The sequence below is a fragment of the Triplophysa rosa genome, linkage group LG4 (assembly GCF_024868665.1).
Source record: "Triplophysa rosa linkage group LG4, Trosa_1v2, whole genome shotgun sequence".
Lineage (NCBI taxonomy): Eukaryota > Metazoa > Chordata > Actinopteri > Cypriniformes > Nemacheilidae > Triplophysa > Triplophysa rosa.
This window is the reverse complement of record NC_079893.1, coordinates 25,948,829-25,974,193: the sequence shown is the minus strand read 5'-3', so window position 1 is coordinate 25,974,193 and position 25,365 is coordinate 25,948,829. Positions and strand designations below refer to the sequence as shown.

The 25,365-nt window shown below is 39.2% G+C and overlaps 2 protein-coding genes across 10 annotated transcripts; both read left to right on the top strand.

Moving 5' to 3' along the window:
* The first annotated feature begins 104 nt into the window (after positions 1-104).
* Positions 105-19,149, top strand: osbp (oxysterol binding protein). 7 transcript variants are annotated; one of them, XM_057331273.1, is made up of 19 exons: positions 105-230; positions 1,370-1,540; positions 5,010-5,218; positions 5,334-5,496; positions 5,661-5,772; positions 5,895-6,093; positions 6,236-6,350; positions 6,524-6,584; positions 6,835-7,002; positions 7,079-7,324; positions 7,433-7,553; positions 9,457-9,560; positions 9,703-9,798; positions 9,906-10,093; positions 10,292-10,521; positions 10,625-10,663; positions 11,879-11,926; positions 12,666-12,704; positions 17,208-19,149. In XM_057331273.1, the coding sequence occupies exons 2-19, from the start codon at positions 1,407-1,409 to the stop codon at positions 17,348-17,350; spliced, it is 2,415 nt and encodes an 804-aa protein (XP_057187256.1). In that variant the 5' UTR covers positions 105-230; positions 1,370-1,406; the 3' UTR covers positions 17,351-19,149. The 7 variants fall into 7 exon arrangements, with proteins under 7 accessions (XP_057187256.1, XP_057187255.1, XP_057187257.1 ...); XM_057331272.1 differs by having other exon boundaries at positions 6,521-6,584; XM_057331274.1 differs by lacking the exon at positions 10,625-10,663 and having other exon boundaries at positions 6,521-6,584.
* A 122-nt stretch (positions 19,150-19,271) lies between these two features.
* LOC130552757 (uncharacterized) lies at positions 19,272-24,590 on the top strand. 3 transcript variants are annotated; one of them, XR_008962783.1, is made up of 5 exons: positions 19,272-19,785; positions 20,133-20,191; positions 20,468-23,121; positions 23,393-23,447; positions 23,523-23,622. XR_008962783.1 is itself a non-coding variant. In XM_057331307.1 (3 exons), the coding sequence occupies exons 1-3, from the start codon at positions 20,035-20,037 to the stop codon at positions 24,067-24,069; spliced, it is 759 nt and encodes a 252-aa protein (XP_057187290.1). In that variant the 5' UTR covers positions 19,794-20,034; the 3' UTR covers positions 24,070-24,590. The 3 variants fall into 3 exon arrangements, 2 of the variants coding, with proteins under 2 accessions (XP_057187290.1, XP_057187289.1); XM_057331307.1 differs by lacking the exons at positions 19,272-19,785; positions 20,468-23,121 and having other exon boundaries at positions 19,794-20,191; positions 23,523-24,590; XM_057331306.1 differs by lacking the exons at positions 19,272-19,785; positions 20,468-23,121 and having other exon boundaries at positions 19,794-20,191; positions 23,393-24,590.
* The last annotated feature ends 775 nt before the right edge of the window (positions 24,591-25,365 follow it).

The window sequence follows — 25,365 nt, the reverse complement described above, 5'->3', positions numbered from 1 at the left end:
GCAATCACTACTCATTGCTTCATTTAAATCTGAATAGCTACTTTGAAACTAAACACAACCCGAGCCAAAATACACTTAGCAAAAGAGATAGTCATTCAGGCACGTTTATTGATCAAAAGCAGGGCATTCCCTTAGCTGTGAGGGGGCTGAAATAATGTGACTTTTATGCGAGTTGTGCGCTCTCATGTCACTGTGACTTCCTTCTTCAGAGAGGATCATTGAAAGATCAGGTAAGAGCTGGGCTGGACCCATAACACCCTTTAAATCATTTAAACACTCAATGCAGTGTAAGTTTTGTATTTTCCCGTCACGTCATGCAGTTAGGTGTGAATTTCTCTAGATATTACCAAATGTTGCGCTTTATTTTGTTATGTCTTTGCCATTATAGATTGAAGGTTAGCACAGGCTAGCTAGCTTCACTTGAACCCACATTTCCCACATTATTAAAAGACCTTTGAGGAAATGAAGCGCATTTAAATGGTTTACAAATGATATATCAGTTCATATGTCGCTATTTACATATATATATTTGTGCTTTTTGCGATAGGTGTCCACGTCTCGCGACAGCGCGTCAGTTTTAATAGCCGTTAGCTGAATTAGCCGTCAAAGTCATTTTGTATGTACGCGCATGCTTTTGACAGACATCCAGTTCACCAAAAGCTACTTCAATTTAAAGAATTATAAGTGTTCATGTTGTGTTTGGTGGCGGTGTGTGTGCATTTTTTGTGTCATTGGGAGGTCGTTTGGGTGTTGTTGTAAGTTATGCCTCGTACAGGCCGCATTTATTTAAAGTTTAAACTTCCTCGAACAGTGTTTATTTTTGATTTATTAATGTCATGAATGCTAACTAATAACTGTCGTTTAAAAGGGTTTCGTTTCGTCGTGCCTATAAATATACAGAAGTAACGTTAAGTTATTGTTCACCCAGTGAGTTTGTGTTTGGACACGTAGGCGAAACCAGCGCACTTATGAACCTCCACATTATTTACGTTATGACTTAGTTAGTATAACGCATGTTTCAGCCTTGTCGCGCAAGGGTTGGACTGTGTTTCAAAACCTACGTGCTGTCTACCTAGACGACATGTTTTAGGGATCATTAACATCATGCCTCTGGGTACACAGCACCTGTAATGCCTAGAATACAATCTAGATAGACCAAGGTTACGTGGCAGCCTAAACAAACAAATTAGCTGTTGTATATTATTTGCACTTTGGGTGTTGTTTGTTTATTTATATTTGAAACAGTTATATGTAAAGAAGGAACAGATCAGCACGTTTAAGCCCTTCCATCTCACAGATGGATATTGGTAGGTTGCTCATACAGGTAAATATGTAAACAAACATGTTTAACCTGCTTGTATTTACCCAGGCCCCCTTAAGACACTGTGAAGCCACGGGCTGTCGTGATGTCGGAGCCCAAGGCACCCACCCCAGCCCCAGGAGACATGTACAAAGGCTGGCTCTTCAAATGGACTAATTACATCAAGGGATACCAAAGGCGATGGTTTGTCCTGAGCAATGGTTTGCTGTCTTACTACAGGTGAGAAGTGTTTACTGACCTTTGTCAAGAACTTGAATGTTATCGACTATCTGCAGACTACAGGTCTCCCGTGGGTTGATAGGGATGTCAGATCTATTCTAATGAACCTTTTGAGGTAGTGTCATAGTGTTCTTTGGCCCCTGTCAACATCTGATAAGGTGGACAGTGAAGGTGGTGTTTTGATAGCGAATTGGGTCATATAATATTGATGCAAAAGGAGTATTGTAAAGTATTGTCTAAGAATATTTCTGCTTATGATTAGCATAACGGCATTCAAATCCTATATATTAAACCTTATGCTTGGAACTTGGCTAAATTGGAGTTGTGATTTTTCCCTGCCCTGCAAAAAAGTTTGAAATTGGAGAAAGGACCTGAATATCTTTGGGGGAGCCTTTGTTGATGTGAGCCCCCTAGCAACCTCACAGAACAGCCTGGCATTGTTGCAACAAGTTTAACACCGACAAGCAACACTCACTCAAGCTGTTTTAGAAATTTATCAGTTTTGTTTCGCCTATCTGTGTGTTTTGTTTTGGCCTTGTTTACGTTTGGCCGCCGGTAAGATGATACCATTTGACTTAATTAGATTAGAGTCACAACGATCAGGTGGGAAGCAGCGTTCATCTCTGTCAATTATTAATTGTGTGTGTGCGACGTGCGTGTGTATGTGAGTGCACAAGAGCGCCGGCGTGTGCGTTTTTGTCCGTGCGATCGTCACTGTTTGCTCAACAGTTTGAGATGAGAGGATAAGACATTCTTTCAAATCCACCCACTTAACTCGATGTTTAACTCTCTAAATAGAACAATTACCAACCCATCAGCTGTTGGAAAGTGTGAGTGAGGATACACGTTATTTTTAGAGGCGCTTTCATAATTATTTGTATTTCACCGTGAATAGAATTAAACAAACAGAAGTGCAGACAGTTCGTGCTGATAGTATGTGTATATATGAATGACATATCTTTGTACAAACAGATGTTCAAGGACGACATTTCTGGGGTTTTTAGGCACCCTGGAAAATATATTATGACGAAATGTGTAATTCACAATCCTATTTGGTAGACTGTATTCATGGTTTTATACAATTGCACAATTGCCTTCCAGTCAGGTTACTGAAGTAAATATAAATATTTACATTGCTGCTTGTCTATAAAGTGATTTCTTGGCTTGAAATCATTTTGTTTTTATGCAACTCTTATATTTTTATTGAGTACTACCAAGGAATAGGTTAATAAACACACTGTATAAAAAGTGTGAGACCTGTAGCATCACAGTGTAAATAAATGACACAAGAGCTCATTGTCTCTCACTCCTCATGACGCTGTTGAATAAGCATTTGATTGGTGACTTTGGGTCATGTGATTCTTGTAATGGATCATCTCTGTTCCTGCTGGAAAGCCTCAACATTTTCCAGCAGTCTGCTCTGATAAATCACTGTGCTTGAGATTCATATGAAAATTAGAGGGCAGGCAAGAGATTTGGGATCTGTTTTTCGTCACTTCATAAGCCATCCAAAGGTGTCTTGCCCTGTTTGTCTATAGACTATGGAAAATCCAAAGAAACTATGATTCACCAGTATTGGCAGATTACATCGGAACATGGAAACTTTATTTAGTTTCTGTACAATTGGTGCTTGTTAGTAGCTGCTAACTGAGGTTACTATGAGTCTCTCTTATAAGAATGCAATAACTCTAATCCCACTTAATCCTCTAAAACAGTGGTTCTCAACCGGGGGGGCGCAGAGGTATTGCAGGTGGGGCGCGAAGGTTCCCAGAAACCCCAACCTTTGGAACTCGATCGCGAATGCACGGAGGAACGCAATTGCAAATTGCTGTAGGGCAATGTTCTGTCTGAAGCTGCGCGCGTGAGCGGCTGCGCAGACTCATTGTAGGTCCTGCGCAGTGCAATTTTAGGCTGCGCACAAAAGCTTAAAGGGGTCATATGACACAGCTAAAACTAATATTATCATTTGTTTTAGATGTAATGCAATGTGTATACACGATTTAAGGTTCAAAAACGCTGTATTTTCCACATACCGTGCATGTTTGTATCTCCTCTTTGCCCCGCCTCTCTGAAACGCGCAGAATTTTTACAAAGCTCATCATGCTGAAAAGCGAGGTGTGCTATGATTGGCCAGTTAACCAGCGCGTAGTGATTGGTGGAATACTGCAAGCGTGTGATTGAAATGCAACGCCTCTTACCATATTTGGAACATCAGGTTCCAAACTTGGAAGGCTGTTTACAGCTGTTGACAGTTATTAAAGATGTAAAGCGCTATTTTCGACAGGCAAATGACACCACACTACGTCTATATTTTAAACTGCAAATAAACTCTCGCTCGTTACAATCAATGAAACGCGCACCGTTCTCGTGATCTGGCAGATTTTGGAATAATGCACGAAACACTACAATTTTGTAATGGTTTTAATGCAAAAAGTTTCACAGTTGTATTTTAATGGAACCCATTTCTGTGATGGTTTCTTTTGGGTTTCTTTTGTTTTTATCAGCAGGGTTGTTACATTTATAATCTGATCTCTTGAGATCATTCTGTCATATACAGGTATTTTTCGCTTCTTTATATATATATATATATATATAAAACATATTTTACACATTATCTTATCTATCCTCAATGTACAGTATGAGGTGGGCCCGCCAGTTTTTTAAGTGGGTTACAGGGGGCACGACCATGAAAAGGTTGAGAACCACTGCTCTAAAAGATACATTTCTAGCTGTAATATACTGATTGTTCTCTGATCTGCCTGATATGGTTCATATTGAAGTGTTTTATAAAATGCATATTGGGAGAATGAAAACTGAGCAAATACATCAGGATGCAGGGGTGCCCCTGTTGGGAAAGTTATCTGGTTATCAGGTTAACTTCTGTGTGTGTTTATCAATATATCTGAGCACACGAGACACATTTTCAATTTGATATCAGATAGTAGGATAGCAGCAATAACAGGGTGTCACAAGATTGAGAGAAAAACTATCCGGAGGCGTTTCTCGAACGTAAGCATTTTAGCGCTGATTCATGAATATTGCATCAGACACTGAATAACAGCTGTCAGGTTCAAGTTTTACTTCCAGGCTTTATACAATGAACTTTGACAGTACTGAAGCATATAATGTAAAAGCATGTAATGTTTTTACACTGATGCCAGACTGATTTGTTTATGAATGATGTTTGTTTGTATTAATCAGCTTACAACTAAAAAAGACAGTAAGAATAAGAAGTAACTGTTGTTTATAAAGTGTTACTTGATTATCCACAAAATAGGCATCATCACATTTATAATACTTAACTATATTACCACATTATTTAGTATTTAGCTTTTAAAGGTTTACTGCTGTGAACCTTGCAAACTTGCAAATCCAAAAACTAGTTCCATAAGCATTCATCATAAAATCTTGTTTTAACACATTGTTAGTGTTAAATTCCGTCATTACTAGTAAGATCTTTCTCTTTCAGGACCCAGGCGGAGATGGGTCACACATGCCGGGGCACCATCAACCTGGCCACGGCCAACATTGCGGTGGAGGACTCATGCAACTTTGTAATTTCTAATGGTGGTGCGCAGACGTACCATCTGAAAGCCAGCTCAGAGGTGGAGCGCCAGCGCTGGATCACCGCACTAGAACTGGCCAAAGCCAAAGCTGTCCGCATGCAGGCGGAATCGGGTCAGTCATACAGCTGAGTCTGGAAACATGTTGTTTTTTCCCGTAACAATGGATCCAAATGCCTTACAAATCAACCAGTGAGCAAATTAGAATTCTGTTTAATTTATCTCTACAGATGACTCTGAAACCGAGGGCCTGACCACTTCACCAGCGTCAGGGCAGGGTGGAGGTTCACGCAACTCGGAAGTTCAGTCCACCCTCCGAACTCTGGGCAGCAAGGTGGAGGATCTTAGCACTTGTAACGACCTCATCGCCAAACACGGCTCTGCTCTTCAGCGGTCAGTCACTCTTAATATCAAACTGTAAAAGTTGGATTTGCATTTTTTTGTCCCTGGGAATCGAACCTATGAACTTGGTGTTGTTTGCACCAGCTACTGGTGTACATAAAAAGCACATATCACCACGTAAAGTGTAATCTGTTGATTTCTGTGCTCTCCCTCAGGTCCTTGTCTGAGCTTGAAGGCATTCGACTGGGAGGAGAAGCGAGTGAGAAGATTCGGCAGGTGACGGAGAGAGCCACGCTCTTCCGCATCACCTCCAACGCCATGATCAATGTAAGACAGCTACACGTTTACTTTCGATAAAAGAGTCGTTACAATATGTTAAAATGATCATTTTGTCATTTTGACAAAACCTATACTCTTCTCTAACGCTTCTCTGTCAATCTGACAACCAGGCGTGCCGGGACTTCCTAGCATTGGCTCAGGCTCACAGTAAGCGCTGGCAGAAAGCACTGCAGGCCGAGCGAGAGCAAAGAGTGAGATTAGAAGAAACGCTGGAGCAGCTCGCCAAACAACACAACCATCTTGAGAGAGCCTTCAGAGGAGCTACTGTACTGCCTCCTTCCCAGAGCAACCCTGCCATTGACAGTAAAGGTACTATACTTCTCGTGTCATGTACAAATTCCTGTACCGCTGCTGAATCTACAGCCCTCTTGGCAGCGGCGTTTAGCCCCGGTGTGTATGCAGTCACTGATGTTTAGTGTATTTGACTTCCTGCTTCTGATCTGTCCCACAGGCTCGGTTCCAGTAAAGGGTGACGCCAGCGACGAGGATGAGGAGAACGAGTTTTTCGACGCATGCGAGGATGTTCAAGAGTTCATCACTGTACCAGCAGATCCCAAATATCACAGGTCTTTATTTCCTCCCTCTCTCCTGTTATATACACTCCTCCCATCCTTCTTATGTATGTGTTACCTTACTGGACCTAAGTGTGTGTCCTCCGCTTCACTCCCCTTCCTTCGTTCTCCTTCTCTCTGTCACACCCTCTGGCTCTCTCATACCCTCTTTCGCTTTGTCTCAGGAGATCCGGCAGTAACGTCAGCGGAATCAGCAGCGAGCTGGGAATGGATGACGGAACCACATCGGTATGAGATGCTTATGGGATCATTTCAACGAAACAGCCATATTGTCCAGTCAAAATGTTTAACATAAAAACGTAAACGTAGTTAAATATAACAAAGCTGCATTTAATAAAGTTGTCCATGGTGGCGCAAATAAATTATTGAATAAAAAATGAAGAATCCAAGAGTGTTAAAATGAATCGTTCATGTTGAATCAGCTTGAACTGTTTCACAAAAATGAATTGAACTCATCAACTCATTTAATCTCTCACAGCTGGATGAGCAGTCCCTAGCATCCAATCCCGAGTCCCCGCAGTCCCAGGAGCTGGTGCCTATGAAGAAGAGACGGTCCCGCATCCCAGATAAACCAAATTACTCGCTCAATCTGTGGAGCATCATGAAGAACTGTATCGGAAAAGAGCTCTCCAAAATCCCAATGCCTGTATGCACATCTATAAAAATCTAAAGCAGCCGTGAATCTCAATTGCGTTCGGAAATTCATTACCCTCTCTCGGCAGGTGAACTTCAACGAGCCCCTGTCCATGTTGCAGCGTCTCTCAGAAGATCTCGAGTACTATGAACTGCTGGATCGGGCCGCCAAGTGCCAGAGCTCTCTGGAGCAGATGTGCTACGTGGCAGCTTTCACCGTTTCCTCTTACTCCACTACAGTTCACCGTACGGGCAAACCCTTCAACCCTCTGCTGGGAGAGACCTTTGAGCTGGACCGCATTCCAGAGTGCGGCTACAGGTCCCTCTGCGAGCAGGTGATTGGAAGCCTTCCATTACTGTAAATCTTAGTGAATAGGACGTGACACCACAAATTATGTGGGTTTTGTTTGAATGTGAACTACAAATTCAGTCTCTCTTCTCAGGTGAGTCATCATCCTCCGGCTGCGGCCCATCACGCAATCTCCGAGCGAGGCTGGACACTGAGCCAGGAGATTGCCCTGGCCAGCAAGTTCAGGGGCAAATACCTCTCCATTATGCCTCTTGGTAAGACTTATCATATTTATCTGAGACTTATGATGACTCGAGCATGTGTAGAAAGAGTTTCTGTTCTTAAAGGGATACTTCACCCAAAAATGAAAATTCTGTCATTATTTACTCACCTTCGAGTTGTTCCAAATGTGTATAAATTTCTTTGTTCTGATGAACCCAGAGAAAGATATTTGGAAGAATGCCTGTAACCAAACAGATCTCAACACCTATTGACTACCATAGTAGGTAAAAAAAACAATGGTAGTCAAAAGTGCCCCAGAACGGTTTGCTGTCCTACGTTCTTCAAAATGTCTCTTTGTTCAACAGAACAAAAGTAATTTTTCCTACTATGGGAGTCAATGGGTGTTGAGATCTGTTTGTTTATAAGCGATATTCCAAATATCTTTCTCTGTGTTCATCACAACAAGGAAATTTATACACATTTGGAACAACTCAAAGTGAGTAAATGATGACAATTTTCATTTTTGGGTGAAGTATCCCTTTAAAACGAACACAGTATGTTATGAAACGGGACGTGTAATGAAAAACATTAGCATGTAATGTTTGAAACAGTTTTGCTACCCATTTCTGATTTCAAAATGATTTTTGTCATTGAAAACCTAACATGGTTTTGTAAAATGTCTTGCTAATAAATATAATATAATAAATCCCCTCAGTTTAACATTTGTTTGCTAATCCAATGATATTTGTACATTGATTTAGCTGGGCTAAGTGCTCATATGCTTCTGTAAATGACCATGGTGATGTTTTAATATCGTCGCTGTCGGGCGGAATCCTCGTATCTCCAAAACCATTATTTTTCAGGGTTATTTTTCATTATTTTTTGAGTTATTAAACATTGTATCGTAAAAGTTGATATTATACCTTATATTGCTATCATATACTGTTGTGTACCAACATTAACACAACATTTCCCCAAAACCATGTTTAATCGGAGATACAAGGTTTATAACTTGGGAGAAGGGAGATACGAGATTACGCTGTCATTGATAAGAATGGTACGGACACAGACATCGCTGCTGCCAGCAGTGTTCATCAAAGTCTGCGGTCACGTTGAGCCTTTTGACAAGAGACGAGGCTTTAAGAGCTAATGAAAGCTAATGATTGTGGTTACATACATCTTTCTAAACTCTATTTTAAACGTTAGAGCTATGAGTAATGCAATACCAAAATAAAACGTTAAACAGGCTGTCTAATATAGGCGGAAATTAATCTGCTCGCAAATAAAGTCGGCGGTCGCGTTGAGCCTCTTGACATGAGAAAAGGCTTAAATAGTTAACCAAAGCTAACGACTGTGGTTACATACATCTTCCTAAACTCTATTTTAAAGGTTTAAGAACTATACGTGATGTAATACAAAAAACGATGAGCTGACTAGGCTGTCTAATAGGCGGAAATTAGCCGAATCTGCTCGCAAACTTACCTTCGTGGCTCACGGACTTCCTTCTGCACCAAAGCATTAAAGCTATCGATTTTTAACAAAACAGACCTACTCAAATGTATCTAACCTAACTATTTTCACTCGTTATTGTCTCATAACTCGTATATTAAAAACTTTCAATCAGGAGACGTAATGCCGGGAGGCTCCAGCGGAGTGAAGAAGAGGTGGAGTTACGAGACTTCTCAGACAGTTGAAGTGTCCAATGGAGTTAAGAGATTTGCTCTCAAGCTATTTTCAACACTTTAGATTGATTAATAATTTGTAAAAATAACAGACCCACATGGGGACTGGACCAATAGCATCGATTTGTGAAAAAATATGAAATTGACCAAATTTGGACATAGGAGGTTTCCGCCCGACAGCGACGATATGTTTATATAGTAACATACTGTATTAGTCATTGTGTGAGTCCTTCTTTACACTAAGATTGTCTAAATTGCTTCGTTGCGCCCTCAGGTTCAATTCATTGTATGTTTGAGAAGAGTAACAATCACTACACCTGGAAGAAAGTCACAACCACAGTGCACAATATCATTGTTGGGAAACTATGGATAGATCAGGTAAGAACCTTCACTGTCTTGAATGATCAGATTGTTTTGTGCATTTTGCAAGTTAAGATTGTACTATACAAACATAGCTCCTAAATTTGTATAATGCCATTTTTTCGATCTATAAGATTATTTATATCTGTATCGTTTCTAGTCAGGAGAAATAGACGTTGTGAACCACAGAACGGGCGACCGGTGTCACCTCAAATTCGCTCCGTATAGCTACTTTTCCAGAGACGTAGCCAGAAAGGTGAGTCACTTCTTCAGAATGTAGACGTGCCCACTTCCTGTTTCATCATCCTGTGTGGAGTTTCATCCGTCTGCAATATATGTTTGGTCTCCTCCTCCCTCCTCTAGGTCACAGGTGTGGTAACAGATAAGGATGACAAGGCACACTACGTTCTGTCTGGGACGTGGGATGAGAAGATGGAGTGCTCGCGTGTCATGCAAAGCAGCAGAGGCGGGGAGAACGGTGCAGAGGGCCGACAAAAAACAGTCTATCAGACGCTTAAAGCCAAAGAGCTGTGGAGGAAAAATCCTTTGCCGTAAGATGTTTCCTGATACTCTCGAATACATACAATTTCAGGATCTCAGACCGGTTTCATGTGTAGTGCACTTGTAACGTTAATTGCACTTTGAACAGAGCAAACCTTTGACTTGGAAGAAAAATTGAAGAAAGCCGTTACAATAATCTGTCAAGCTTGTAACTTTTTGACTCTTTAAAATCTGTTGTCTCCGTCCAGGGAGGGTGCAGATAACATGTACTACTTTTCTTCGCTGGCACTGACGCTGAACGAGTCGGAGGATGGCGTGGCTCCCACGGACAGCAGAAGACGGCCGGACCAGCGCTTGATGGAACAGGGTCGCTGGGAGGAGGCCAACGCTGAGAAACAGCGGCTAGAGGAGAAACAGCGCACCACTCGCAGAGAGAGGGAGAGAGAGGCCAGCCGAACCGCCAATCCTTCAGAGGAGGGTAAGAAACCACCCGACTGACTCAATGTCACCTTTTCCTGTCTCCTCGTTTCTCTGTTGGCTGTCTCTCATTCACTCCTGTCTGTCTCTGTTATTCCCTCAAGCTCTCATTGAGGATTCAATATCTGACTCGCCTTTCAAAAGCAAGTACTCCTGCTTTTCTTTCCTTGATTGTTTTCTGTTTCACCCTCTGATGCATGCAATTGCTATGGAAAAGAACTGTCTTAGTGTTTATTTTGGTTTCGAAACCAAGTTTCCTTGATTGTTTTCTCTGTTTCACCCTCTGATGCATGAATTGCAATGGAAAAGAACTGTCTTAGTGTTTATTTTGGTTTCGAAACCAAGTTTCGAAACTTGTTATGGAGGCCTCTTTTATGACACAGCAAATTTACAATGGCAGCAAAAGGTATTATGGACACAATTTTTTTTATCTGCACGTTTTTTAAATGCAAGTATATAGAGTATTTGTTTAAACTTGGGCTGTCAAATCGATGAATCGCGATTAATTGTTTCCAAAATAAATGTTTCTATATAAATAATATATTTATACATGTGTACAGTATATATAACAAATATTTGCATAACTATATAGAGAATGTGAAGCTGACGTGAGCCCTATGTTGCATGTTGCAGTGGTGCCGCCATCTTGGGAGGATCATACTCCACTGATATTATTGTTTTGATATGTACCGTTATTTGTTTCGTTTGATATTTGGAAAAATCGAAAGTGGAAGAACTAGAGGCTTTTCCTGAACGACTAGGCGTAACGTTATTGCAGTTTTTAACACAACAAGACCGAACCTACCATAGTTATATTTCCTAATCAAACAAGAAAAACAAAACACTGCATTGAACGCACTAGCAGCGATCCTGCCAAGATGGCGCAAGATTCAACACGGCGTGACGTAGCTTCACATTCTCTATACACATTTAAATTATATTGTGTACAAATAAAACATGTACGTATTAATATATAAAAATATAAATAAACATTATACATTTCTTAAATACATACATGTGTGTTTGTTTATGATTATATGCATATAAATAAACAGACACACACACAAGTATTTTATGAACACAAACATTTGTTTTGCAATCAATTAATCGCGATTAATCGATTTGACAGCCGTAGGTTAATCATGTCTTTAAAAGTTCCCCATGCATCAGAGGTTGTCTTTTCTCTTCTCCGACAAACAAACACTAACAAAAACACGCTATAATGATGCCTGTTTGCCATGACATTAATATTCAGCATGTTCCTCACCTTCATAGTGTCATTCATTGTATTCTTTCTTTTTGTCTTAATTTGCATCCCCCTTTTTAATTTCCGCGCTGCTCGTCTCAACTCTGATCAGCTGATGAAGTCGAGATTGCCAGCGAGCCCTCTGAGACCACTTTCAAAAGCAAGTACCATCCCATTCCACTCTTAATCACGCTTGTCTGTCACATTCATCATCCAATCATTTGCTTCCTCTGTCTGTCCCTACATCAGCTGACACAGATGAAACTTCCTCAGATCTCTCGCTCTCAAGCAAGTAGCCCTCATGTAGCTGAATTAGCACAAATTGCAGCTGTGTAGCATTGAATCTGTTTAGACTCGGGGCTGTTTGCACACTTGCTTTGATATCTCGATCTGAACTGTGTGGTTCTGAATAGAGTTCAGTTCCACTCTGCAGGTCTTTTTTTGTTTTGTTTTACAGAATTATTTTAAAGCTGTAGTGTGAAAATTCCATATCACAAATTGTGATATGTTTTTAATTATACTCAGCCTACATTAGAATTCTCTTCACATCTTGTGTCAAGCTTTCCTGTAGCTCAGTGGTTAGAGCATGATGCTAGCAACGCCAATGTCATGGGTTCGATCCCAGGGATTTGCATGTACTCAAATACAAATGTATAGTATCATGCAATGTAAGTCCCTTGGATAAAAGCAAATGTATAAATGTAATGTAAGTCTAAACCATGAAGATGAGCGTTTCGACTGCCCACATTTAACATCCAGCAGGGGGCAGCGTGAGCTCATAAGTTGAGAGCATTTTGTTGATATTTATTTTATTCAGTTTACACCTCCCTTACATGCTGACATCTCACACTCATCTTCTGTTTGTCTGCATTTCTCCATCCCCACCTCTACTAATCTAGCTGAAACACTGCACGGGTGTCACCCACCAGAGTACTCAAGCAAGTACCACACACACACACACACTCACATTATTTGTAAAGTCACAACAGTTATGTCAAAGCTTTAACTTCTCCACACACTATATAGACCAGGGGTCGGCAACAGGCAATACAGCATTAATATCTGGCCCGCACCAGCAGCATTGTTTTGATTAATTTGCCCGCAGCTGGTTCTGAAATAGATCTGTCACAATAACGTCTTTAGTGAATTTGCCTTCAAAGAGAATGTTTTTGCAGCAAAGTTTTATTTTGAAAAGAATTGAGAGCTTTTCATTTGAAAAGTTCTGAAAGATATTCTGAGGAGTCTGTCGATCGCTAGACACACTTCTAAAATAGCCGTCATGAAATATGGGGTATGAAAAAACTAACAGTGAAGCATTGAAACGTTTGCTTATAACGCGGGGCCTCAGTACCAAAGCATGTGAGCGAAGCGAGAGCGTAGCGTTAATATTTCTCATGGAGCGGAGAGCGCCGTTCTGAAAATTCCGCTCGCTCAATACGCTCAATCACCATTCAGACATCCAGAAACTAGCAGCGATCTCATTCATTTCATTGGAGAGCTGGCTACTTCCGGAGACACGAGCGACAGAAAGTGGGCGTGTCCAGCGACGGGAGTGAAGCGACAAAAGTTTAGAAAATTTCAACTTTATGCTAATGCTGAGCGACTTTCGCGAGCGACAACCAGTAGGAGTAAAGCAGTGAAGCTCACGTCATCCGTCTCTCGTCAGTTACTGGAGGGTTTGTTCAAACTTTACTAGGACAAACAGAGCTAGGAACGCCTTCAAACGATCTCATAGCAAGAGACAAGCGACACACAGCGACAAAGTCTCTGGCTGTCTGAATGGGGTGTCAGAGTCGCTCGCTCAGCCCTTTTGGTGATTTCCTTTTTTGCTGCTGGATTATTGTCCCATGTACACCGCATGAGCCTGAAGCCTGAAGAATTGCACAACGGCATGCGCGTCAACTACAGGCCGACAACGAGGCCGACAAATGTGATCTCCGGAGGACGCATGCAGCCTTCGAAGACGCATTTACTTTGTCCAAGTTTCTAAAAGTACATTCTAAAATGCTGTTACGATTGAGGTTTTAAGACTGCATTTCCCCTTGTTTTGGTCTATTTTTCTTTAGAGCCTGTTTCTTTTATTAACCCCAGTAATAATAAAGGTAGTGCATTTCATCTTTTGTGCGTTTATTTTGAATGTTGCACTATGGCAGCTATATGTTCACGGAAATACCACGGAAGTAACGAAAATCAAATTTACTTTATCAGTTATTATACAGTTAATTTAGGCACTCTTTAAATAAAAAATGACTAAAAATATTGGCTGTAATATGTCACAGATTGTCAGACTGAAACATTTGCAGCCTACTACTGAGATGTTTATTCAAGAAGTTTATTATAAACTGAAAACTATTAGGCTTACTAGACATATTTCAGAGCGGGATCTGAGCGGGATTTGGTTTACCGGTGAGCGTAATGTGAACAGAGCGTTTGATTGGTCCGTGAGCGACACACCGCTCCGCTTCGCTCACATGCTCTGCTCAGCACCAACACGTGAACAATAATAAAGCAAATTCAGCTTCCCTTTTTTTGAAGGTGCCATGCTTCGTCTCGTAGTGCCGTCTAATATTATATTCTTTGCAAACAGTGACAACTTCGTTGCAGATAAGACACACCGGCTTTGCATTCACAAAACTAGGTAGGATGAATGCATGTCTTTCCATTCCTCTTTGTATGCCCTATTTTCGCCTTCAACTTTCCTCTTTAGACTCTTTGATAGTGCCATTTTCTCTCACCATCTAGCTAGCTTAAATGTTAACATCAGTGCACACGACGTAATAGCGTACCCCCAGCAGGCAAAAGAAATGCAGTTTAGCACATGAGGAGTGTAAAAATAGGCTATGTTAAATAATTATATAACCATTATGTAATTATATACAATTATATAATAACTATATTTTTAAAAGTAGGCTATTGTAGTTGTATTTTTCATCAATTAATTTCTTAAATTATCCTTTGACTATGTTCTGGCCCGCCATCTAGCAGCGAATTTGTTTTTTTCACCCGATGCCAAACTTACTTGCCAACCCGATATAGACAGTATATCAGAGTTTATACATTGATATACTATCACACAACAAACACATTAGATTTCACTGTACATTTTGTATCACTGCTGTTTACACAGAAGTCAAAGTTGACATAAATAAGTATAAAGCATGACAACTTGCTGTTTTGAAGCTGCAATCATAACTTTTTTTGGTTAAAAATAAATAAAAATCAGTTATTGAGCAAGTACATCAAATTTTTACCTAAAACGTCTACTTCACTGCAATTCACAACGGCAAGCTTATCATAATGATTTATAAGTTGAGCTGTCAGGTACGATTTCACAAAGAAATGTCTGTTGATGTCATTTGACTTCAACACATGTAAAGATAAATACTTAAAGCAATCTGCAATGTTATGTTTCAAACAGAGATGGCGATATAGAGATGTGCAGTCACAGTGCTTTGTTATTGGCAATTGTAGTCAGAATCCACTGTCAGATCTAAACATTTCATAAAATTGACTGTTGCAAGTCTTTTCTTTTTAGTTAGAGTAGTGCAGGGGTCACCAACTAGCGGACTCCGGTCCGAATGCGGACCGCGAGATGCGTCCTTCCGGACCTCAAAGCCTTTTGACATAATAAATAAATGGACGCCACATTATATTCTAATGCAATCAAATTTATACCAGGCACATCAAGGTCCGTTCAGTAGCAGTTTGGGTCCTACGGTGCCACGGACAGTTAACATATGCGCACTGTTGCTACGTTCAGACGTCAATAAGTGAAGAGAGCCGAGACATAGAGACAGACTCGCTGCACAGCGCGCAGACATAGCTCTCAGTGACTGAAAAACAATGTCCTTTTCAAAAGTTAGAAAAGTTGAGGCTGAAAACCATGTTTTCCGAGATGAATGGCTCGAGAGATTTGCATTTATTCTTCCTGCATCGACATGCACGTGACCGGTTTGTCTCATTTGCTCGGAGTCTGTTGCGGTTGTCAAACGTGGAAACCTTAAACGGCATTATGAAATTAGACAGAGACACTATGAAGAAACTTGCCCGCAGCAGTCCGAGGTAAGGACATGGAAAATATATGAGCTCAAAGCCCAGTAGGAGCGATCTACACGGGTCCTCCCTCACTCACTTACCGCCCAACAACAAGCATATGAATGTTCCCTAAGAATACAGTGGATCTTAGGAAAACATAACAAGCCCTTTACTGATGGGGAAATAGTAAAAGAGTGCATGGAGGATGCGTGTGAAACACTTTTAGAAGGAAAATAAAGACATGAACTAAAAGAAAATATTAAACAAACCCCCCCTTTCAGCTGCACCAGCCACAAGAAAAGCTGAAATGTTATCAGAAGATGATCAGTCACAATTTGATACTGCTATTTGTTAATCTCAGTTCAGCAGAAAACAACATTTTAGTTTTCTTTTAAAGTTGTTAATGTTGAAATGAATGTATGTTCAGTGCAGGTTTAGAGATTAGAGCATTTTGCACATTTTCCTTCATTATATTATTGTCAGACATTGTAATGCCGTCGTATAGATATGAAAAGACATGTTTATTTCTTTGGTCTGCCAAAAACCATCAATTCATGTTTTTAGGTATTTAATTGTCCGAACCTCGGCTGGTAAGGAGGGTTTGTTTACTGGACCTCAAGCGATTTTAGTTGAAGACTCCTTGAGTAGTGTTATACTCCACTGATGTCACATTTGTTTATTTCACTATAATCTGACATTTTTCATGCCATGAAATAGTTTCTTGACTTCTTGTCAACTCTCAAAAAAGCTAAAGAAAGAGAAACTCATTGACTTGTTGTTTGCTCTTTGTTGCTCTAGTGGAGAGGCCTTATGGAGCTCCAGTCAAAAGCAAGTAACATCTACCCAAAGCCTATTTAGGACCTCAATCTATCACATGTGCCCATATCATTCACCTGCTTTTTTTTTTTTTGTTTAGTTCTTTTTTATTAAATGTAGTGTGCAATGAGTAGAATCAGAGATTGTAGATTTCAGTGTCATAGCATCTGCTGTCACCTACAGTTAGTTGTTGAGCCTGATGCAGTCCAGTCAATGTTGTGTCCTAGTGAGCTTCTAAAAATAAGAACTAGCTTTATTTGTGTTTAACGTTTAATTTTCTTTTCTGTGCCTAAGCGCTTTGACAAAAGTGTGATGTTTGCCAAATTTAGACCTGATCCTGGCTGGTGTCCCACTAGCTGTTTTCCTCATTGACTTGCTGTCATTCCATCAGCGGTTATGTAGTCTGTGACCCGTCTTTCATAATCAGTTTTTGCGACAGGTTTTGGCAAAGAATTGCTAACAACCAAAGTTGAGTCAACTTACAATTTAGCTAGTGGGACGCTTCCTCTACTTGTTCTCATGTAACTGCTCGTTTGCACAATTACGTTGTTGTTTACTTGTGTGCGTATGTGTTTGTTGCATTCAAACAGGTGTTCACCAGGACAGCTACAAGGCAATGTGGTTCGAGCGGCAGGTGGATCAGGCGACGGGGGAACCCACACACATCTACAAAGGGGGATACTGGGAAACCAAGGAGCAAGGCAACTGGGAATGCTGCCCGGATATCTTCTAATCTAAATCACGCACACCACCCCTTCGCCAGGAAAGTGAACTAAACCCCCCCAGATAACAAACACAAGCCCAGATAAACTTGAACACGCTCTCCGCTTCTCCACCTGTGCTGCACTTAGTGGACAATGAGGGACAACATTTGGGAACGTGATCCCACTTCTGTTTTCTCTTGTGTATTCGCAGAATAATTAAGACAGAGGTTTTCTGGTTTTGTTGGTAGCGTTAGAAAAGTGTATCCTAGCATCACATCCCTGTCCCAGACTCCTCCAAAAGCTCTGGACCTGTTCTCTTACATCTATGGGGGGCATTTTCAAAATGAAGGGATTCTGAGGCGAGACTCTGAGTGAGTTCAGACAAGCGCCGTAGAGCTCTTACCTTTCATTGCGTGTGCTTGTGCGAGAGAGAACTAGCGGTTTTCTTAGATGATGTTGTTCGCCTTGGTTTGTGGACTAAAAAAATTGACATTTATTGACGTTCCTGTTTCAGACCTCTGTGTTGGTATTTCACCTATTAAATAGATGAAGGGTTTTCACATCTGGATATTCCTCAGTTATGTGCTTGAAAAGAGTCTGAATATCTTCCTGATCTCTAACTAACACCCACTGAAATCATTCTAAACAACTAACAACTGCCCAGTGAGTAATTGTGGTCTCCAGATCTGTGTTTTGTGTTATGCTGATCTGAGACCTGGTGTTGATGCTCACATGAGGTTGTGTTATCTAAAGGAACGTAGCCAGAGGAAAATGAAGGATGATTATTGGCTTTATGAATCTCCAGAAACCATGTTGCTTTTCTTGATTTTAGTTTGGGTGTTTAAAACATAGTCACATTGCACACATCACCACAGGAACCACCTGTTTGTTGATGTCATCATAAACTGTATCCTCGCTTTTCAGAAAAGCATCTTGGATCTGCCCTGCTGGCCTTTCAACACTGGCAGTAAGATAAAGAAACTATGTCCACAAACTGAGGCGAACAAACGTGTGAGTGTTTGTATGTAAGTGAGGTCAAGAGAGGACTTCAAAATATGTTTGTTTGTGTGTGTGTGTGCGTGTGCGTGTGCGTGCGTGCGTGTGCGCGTGCGTGCGTGTACAGTATGTGTGTTAATGAGTGATGTATTTGAGGTTTATTGTATATTCCAGTGAAACGAAAAGAAAAATCACATTTTATTTTCAAGTGTACTTAAACACACGCGTGGAAAAAAACAATACAGCAATGCAAAATCATTGCAGATGTTTTTGTGTGTATATATATATATATATATATCAAATAATGAAGTAAAAATATTCATACTATTAATAATAATTCTTCTTATGCTGACACTGACAGCTAGAGTTATAATGATGGTAATTGATGTAGTTTTGAGGGTTGAACACAATTATTTAGACTTTTTAATTTTTTTCATGGTGTCTGTTTGATGTGAAGAAACTAGGAAGCGTTCACTTTTCTCCCCATATCAAAAATAATCTGTCCTGGCTCTGACTAATGGAAATTTTATAAATATGTATATCTATCCCTTCATTCCATGAATTCACACTCTTACTCTTGGATACCATAATTTCATAATATATTTTTTTTCTTTTGAGAAACTGTAAAACATTTTCTTTCCCACGTGACCGTAATTCCACAAGTTTTCCTTATTGCGTCTAGTTTTCTTTGTCCTTTTCCATCGTTTGTGTCTCTCTCTTGGCCTCTGATCATTGTGTATTGGCACAGAATTGCTCTGGACTGTCGTCCTGGTGCAGACTGATGATGTAATAAAAGCTGGTTTGGAAAAGGAAAATAATCAAACACACAACAGCCTGTTGTCATGTTTTTGTTTGTGAGCTAGTGTCACCATTTGCATGTTGCCATGATAAAAAATAACTGCTGTGATGATAAATGCAGTTGGTGGAGAGTTCACTTCCTCATCGCATCGTACTAAACAGTATATTGCAAATGGTGACATTTCAGCCAAATTGAAAAAAACTCAGTCTGTCAGTTTATAACAATGAAAGTGATTTTATGTGCATTCCCATTGTTCTAAAACACATTTAGTCAAATCTTACTCCCTTGACAACAGTTCCTCCCAAACATGTAGCATGTTTGTCAATCAGTTTCGGTTTCCCAGCTATTCATCTTAAGTTGGGGCGTGTCTTGCAAAGAACACTGCAGTAGTAGTAATTTACCAACATAAATGAAAGTATAGAATAGGAAATAATATGCATACAAATAATCAAAAAATTAAATATTTAAAAATAAGTGTGTGAAAATTATATTAATAAGAAATGCAACACATTTTCTGTGTGTGACTGGTGTCTGTTCACAATTACATTCATTTATTGCTGTTAGAGTCTTTGCTCCTCCTACTAACAAGAAAACATGAAAATCAGAGTGTCCTGGTTAGTTTGCCCTCTCTGGTTACTTACAGTACATCTTATATCTTACTTGCTTGAGGTACAGTATCCTACATAATTTACAAATTTTTACAAATGTTTTTACATTGCTTTATTGGTTAAACTGAATTTAGTTGAATATTAAACTTTATATACTTTATTGAATTTAACTGAATTGAATTGTATATTCTAAAATGTCGTTGTAGTATGTTTTATTGTTATGTTTAAAGGCATACACCAAAATGCTTTGATGTATAAAAACAATTTAATGAGCGATGTGTCTTTAAGCAAAGCAATGTTTTGCTAAACAATGGAGCTGAAATGTGATCATTCCAACAATGAGTATGGAAATGAATTAAGGCTTGTTGTACCGGTTTCTATTCTGAACGTTCTTGCTTTTTTTGACAGATCACCTCAGTACAGATTTACAGCTCAACATTTCATCTCTCTGCTGGAACTGTGTAAAGGTACAATGAATTCTATCTATTTTCTGTCTGTTTCTTGCACAAATTTCTTCACAGTAATTTCATTAATTTCAGGAAACATCAACATATCACAATAGAGTATGTATAACAACATATTTTTGTTCTGGTGTGGTCGCTGTCATTTTTTATTTGAGTTTTCTCCACTTATAAATTGTAAAAAGTTTAGAGTAGACCATAACAAGCCTTTGAGCATAGAGACTACTCTATTCTTAGAATCATAACTAGTTTTTAAGTGTATCCTATACCTTTCAAAAACAGGATTGTCATAAACATGGTGAGAACACTGAATGAATTGTCTCAGCTGAAAGAAACCAACTTTGGTCAACCGGATCCCAGACATGGTCTCAGATTGCTGTGGTGGTTTGCCGATGAATGTGTTGACTTTAATGTCAATGGCTATATGATTGCACGGTACAACCCAGCATATGGACATTTTGGCTTCCGTCGATTCTATAACAGAATTGAAGATGATGAAGACAGACTTCTTCCTAACAATAACTTACTATACTATGAGGTGGGAAACCTGAGCTTTGGCTCACTACCTAAATATGTCACTGCGAATTACAATAGAAACCATGCCGACAGCAACGCAGATCGCATTATTGTTGGCTTCCAACAAAATCCACCCAGCTTTGACAGGATTTATGTCACTCAGCATTCAGATCAGCTGAATTTAAATACAAATAGCACTTATCGAATCAGCCATGGTCTTATAAAGACCATTAAAAGCCTGAGACTGGAGGAATTCCTTAGGCGAACAAAGAATGACCGCCCTGTAGGACTGATTTTCCAACCCCAATACAATCGGGTTCATTCAACACATCTGCAATCCAGACAGACTGGATCACAGCACACACCATACCAAGCCACTGATAATTCAACATGCATGTGCATTGGCTTGCTGATTTTGCTGATTATAATTCTAGCGTTGTTCATTTTTATTTATGTTAATATGAAAACAGTTGTTTAAAAACAATGGTTTTAGATTTTCTCTTGTTCTTTACCTTGAGAAATTTTTCACTTCTGTGGTCTATCATTGTAAGTTCCAAAGAGGTTCAATAAATCCAATTGTCTTTCTGAACATGCATAAAATAAGGTGCGTGAGCAGGATTTTGTGATATAATTCTAGCCTGATTTACTTCATGCTTTAGGATGTCAATAAACTTATTTGTTATAGACCATAAACAATTTGCTTTATTTTTGTTTAAAGTTGGTGTTGATTTTGAAGACAAAACAAAACTGTTGTTCCATTAGAGTTAGTATTGTCTAGATTACTCACAACAGTTAAAAGTGTAGCGTGTGCAAACACATACAAAACCTTAAAACTTCACACAAAACGTCATCACAAACTTATTAAGTTTATAGCTTGTAATGTCCTTTCTACATTAAATGTATTAATGCAATAGTCTATTAAAGTTATGTCATCATTTACTCACCTCATGTTAATCAAAACCTGTATGACAGCTTTTGTGGAACCCCCGTCAAATGGGAAAATAAATTACATATTTATCTTTTTTATAAAGAAAATCATATAGGTTTGAAACGTGGGTGAGTAGGCCTAAATGACCATCCCATTAATAAGAATATTAATAAACCCTAAGTACAATTTATCTGAATATCAGAATGTTGAGTGTGACGTATTAGCAAATCACAAAAAACGCAAATGTTTTTGAAGCAGGTGCAAATCAGTTTCAAACTAAGGTAGGGAATTAGGCTAAAAGAAAGACAGCGATTTAAAGACATCTTTAAACCAATCTTAAGACAATCTTATTAAACTCGCTTTACAATAATGAGTTTGTTGTTATTCCCTCTCGATAATAATAAAACACAGGAGAATGTTGCGCTTTCCTGTACGCATTTAGTTTCTATTTCCAGACTCCACTCCGCCCAGTAACAATCCAATAGACTAATACCAGAAGGTGATGCCTACAGATCCAGCTCATATAATCAGGGAAATAGTGCATTTTAACTTGTTTATTGTCTTTAATTCCTCCAGTAAATGTATGCTTAGGAAAATCGTACCTTTACAAATTCCATCTCCGTGATTAAATTAGTTAATCATGAACTTTTGCATTATGAAACTAAGGGGCGTAATTTCCACTGGGGGGGACATGTCCCCTCCACTTGAGCAGTCTGCCTGTGTCGATGCGGGTGTCGCGTGCACACTAAAAATAGCTCAATGAAATGTTGTTTTCAATCACGTGGACGGCAGCAAGTGATTTTCTCCATAGTAATTCACTGTGACAAACTCAAAGTACTTATGTATAACGACCTGAACAACGACCAGGTAAGCCCAAATTCTTGTCAAACCTTACTTGTAATAAACACTAAGTTAAGCTGTTTTCTCGATCGGACTCGTTCTTTTAACAGCAGCTACAGAAATGTCGCTTCCTTGGTCGTTGTTTAGGTACGTTAAACCTCGTTAAGCGTTTTAGAAAGTCGTCCGGCTCGTCTCCTCCCGACCGCAGATTCAGGTTTACAAGCCATTTTTTCCTCCGTTTCTCAGTCAATACTCGCATTTTCCCCCTTCATAAACATCAACTTTTGCTACACAATAAAAACATAGTGTGGTTTCATGGTTTTATCAATTTAAACAATCAAAAACAATGCAAAACATAGATATTTTGAGTTTGTGATGGTGATGGTGAATTCCCTATGGAGAAATCACTTGCTGCTCTCTATCTGCACTTCGCTCACTTCATGCAGAAAATCCATTATTTCGTGCATTTTGTATCACCATAGTACCCAAACGTATGTAAATGCAGGAAATGGGATTCAAATCAAAAACATTTTCCCCCATTTTGTGTCCCCCCCACTTCTCAAACCATAGTTACACCCCTGATGAAACTTATCGGGAAATCGACAAATATTTTGTGTCGAAGACTTTTGGCTTGTCTTTGTTTGAAAAGCAGGTAGGCTAAGTGGAAGCAAGCCACAGAAGATGTTTATAGCTCTTATATAGTAAGAGTAAAGTGAAACTACTTTTTGTCCTCGCTGCTTTTTTCAATTTGCCTTTTTCTCTTTGAATATCCTATGTTTATTTGATTAATCATTTAATGTTTTACGACTCATAAAAAAACAGATAAGAACTGAATAGGCTAAATGAATGACTTTCTTGCGTGAAAGACTACAGTAAAATATTTGACTGTAACTGTAACCTTTCCATTTGTCCCAAACACACAGTTGTCAGAAACATGGTGGGAACCTTGGCCAATTTATCCGAGCTGAGAAAATCCAGGTTTGGTCAACCATATCCCAGACATGGTCTCAGTTTACTCTGGTGGTTTGCAAATGATTTTGTTGACATCGACAGAAATGGCAGGATGTTTACGCGGTACAACCCGGAAGACGGATCTTTCGGCTTTCACAAATTTCATAATCTAGAAGGACTTCTTCCACATACTGATCTGACATACTATGAAGTGGGCAACCTGAGCAACCGTCACCACCCTCAGCACGCATTTCCTCATGCTGTCACGAAGAATTACGATCCCGATGTACCTGACAGCAATACAGATCGAATTATCGTTTCAGTCCATTCGTCCCGAAACCAAGTCTGGTTTGACAAGGTTTATGTCACGCAGCATTCAGATCAGACGCGTTTTGACCAGAATCGCACCTATCTCATCAGGCGAGAGATTATAGAGGACATTAGAAATTTGTCAGCAGGAGAATTCCTCAGACAAATGAAGAATGACCAACATTTTCAGTCACTGCAAATTGAACCTATTCAGGATTCAACACATGAGCAGCAGCGGTCATATCAGTCTACAGAGGATGAATGTTGTAAAACATGCTGTTGTTTGATAGGATGTGCGCTAATTGTTGCTATTATTATTTTAGTCTACTTAGCTAAATAGCTATACAGTCTCTCTCTCTCTCTCTCTCTCTCTCGAATGTGATTGATAGGCCAGTTATACTTCAATTTAGATGTGTGTGGACATTACTTAAATATTTTTACTAGATTTTTAATGTAGGCTACTTAAATTCTGTATTAAAGGTAAAAACATGTAAAACATGTATTTATTAAATGTAGTGGAGTAAACATATGCTTTATAATGTAGTGAAGTAATTTTTTCCAAAGTAAAAACACTCATAAAGTACAGATACTTGACAAATGTACTTGATACTTTACTTAAATATGTCAAATACTTAAGTACAGTCCACCTCTGAAGACTCCTTTAAGATGTGTACTTTTTACATTGTCTTACTTTCTTACATCGTCTTACTTTTTACATTGTCTATGTCATGTAAAAGATTACAAGACACAGACACAAATATATAAGTTAACAAAGTAAGCTATAATATATTTTATACATATTTTTTGATGTTAGATTTTAACACTCTGAAACTTGTTAAAAACAACACAATCTGTCTTTAACTGAACACATCTCTGTTAAAATATATTTTGTGTTACTTTTATCTCAACTTTGTGTTGTCCCTTTTATTTATTTATCACAAAAAGACAACGTGTTGAAATTTCATAACTCAAAAATGTGTTTAACACATTCTTTTTCCTTAGACAATTTTTAAAATATCAGTCTTATCTGTGAAGACAGACTCATAGCATCATTATATGATCAGGTTAGACTAATGCAGTTGTCCAATGAATGAAACGGATGCCAAAACAGTGCCGACCTGCTGAGGAATGACTTCCCTGAAAGAGAGTGCACCTGCATGGCACCAAAATTTTAGCAACAGGTCCTTCAATCCTCATCCATTTTAATAAACATAGGCCTATTTTCTTTTAGCAAAATTAGCCTTTGCAGCTGTGATTTTAGGGTTTGGGGTGAGGTGAGGTAAGGTGTTGGTTAACCACATCCTTAAATATGTACAACTTCTTTTGATATCATGTTATAAATGTACATACACGAACAACCTGTGTATTGAAAGTCGTTTGGAGTAACACGAAAAAAGGTTGTGCTGACTGACACAAAAAAGGGGATATTTCGTGTCAATGAACACGAATAAATAGATTCCAAATTTTGTGCCAATGCCACGAACTGCCTTGAGACTGCGTTTGGGATGACTCTATATTGGCAATTTGGCATATGAAAGAGCAGATTTATAGGCCATTATAAAGCAGAACACATAATGAAATTACAATTGTTAACAAATTTGCAGTGAAATGTATAGTTGGGAAATGTAAAACATAC

What these genes read in the sequence shown, in the direction of transcription:
- osbp (XM_057331272.1), top strand. Translation starts at nt 1,407, where the DNA reads ATGTCGGAGCCCAAGGCACCCACCCCAGCCCCAGGAGACATGTACAAA. An exon ending in CCGCATGCAGGCGGAATCGG is followed by an intron (nt 5,219 to 5,333) that starts GTCAGTCATACA and finishes TTATCTCTACAG; the next exon opens with ATGACTCTGAAACCGAGGGC. An exon ending in GGAAACTATGGATAGATCAG is followed by an intron (nt 9,561 to 9,702) that starts GTAAGAACCTTC and finishes TATCGTTTCTAG; the next exon opens with TCAGGAGAAATAGACGTTGT.
- LOC130552757 (XM_057331306.1), top strand. Translation starts at nt 20,035, where the DNA reads ATGGAGCTGAAATGTGATCATTCCAACAATGAGTATGGAAATGAATTA. An exon ending in TCTGCTGGAACTGTGTAAAG is followed by an intron (nt 20,192 to 23,392) that starts GTACAATGAATT and finishes CCAAACACACAG; the next exon opens with TTGTCAGAAACATGGTGGGA.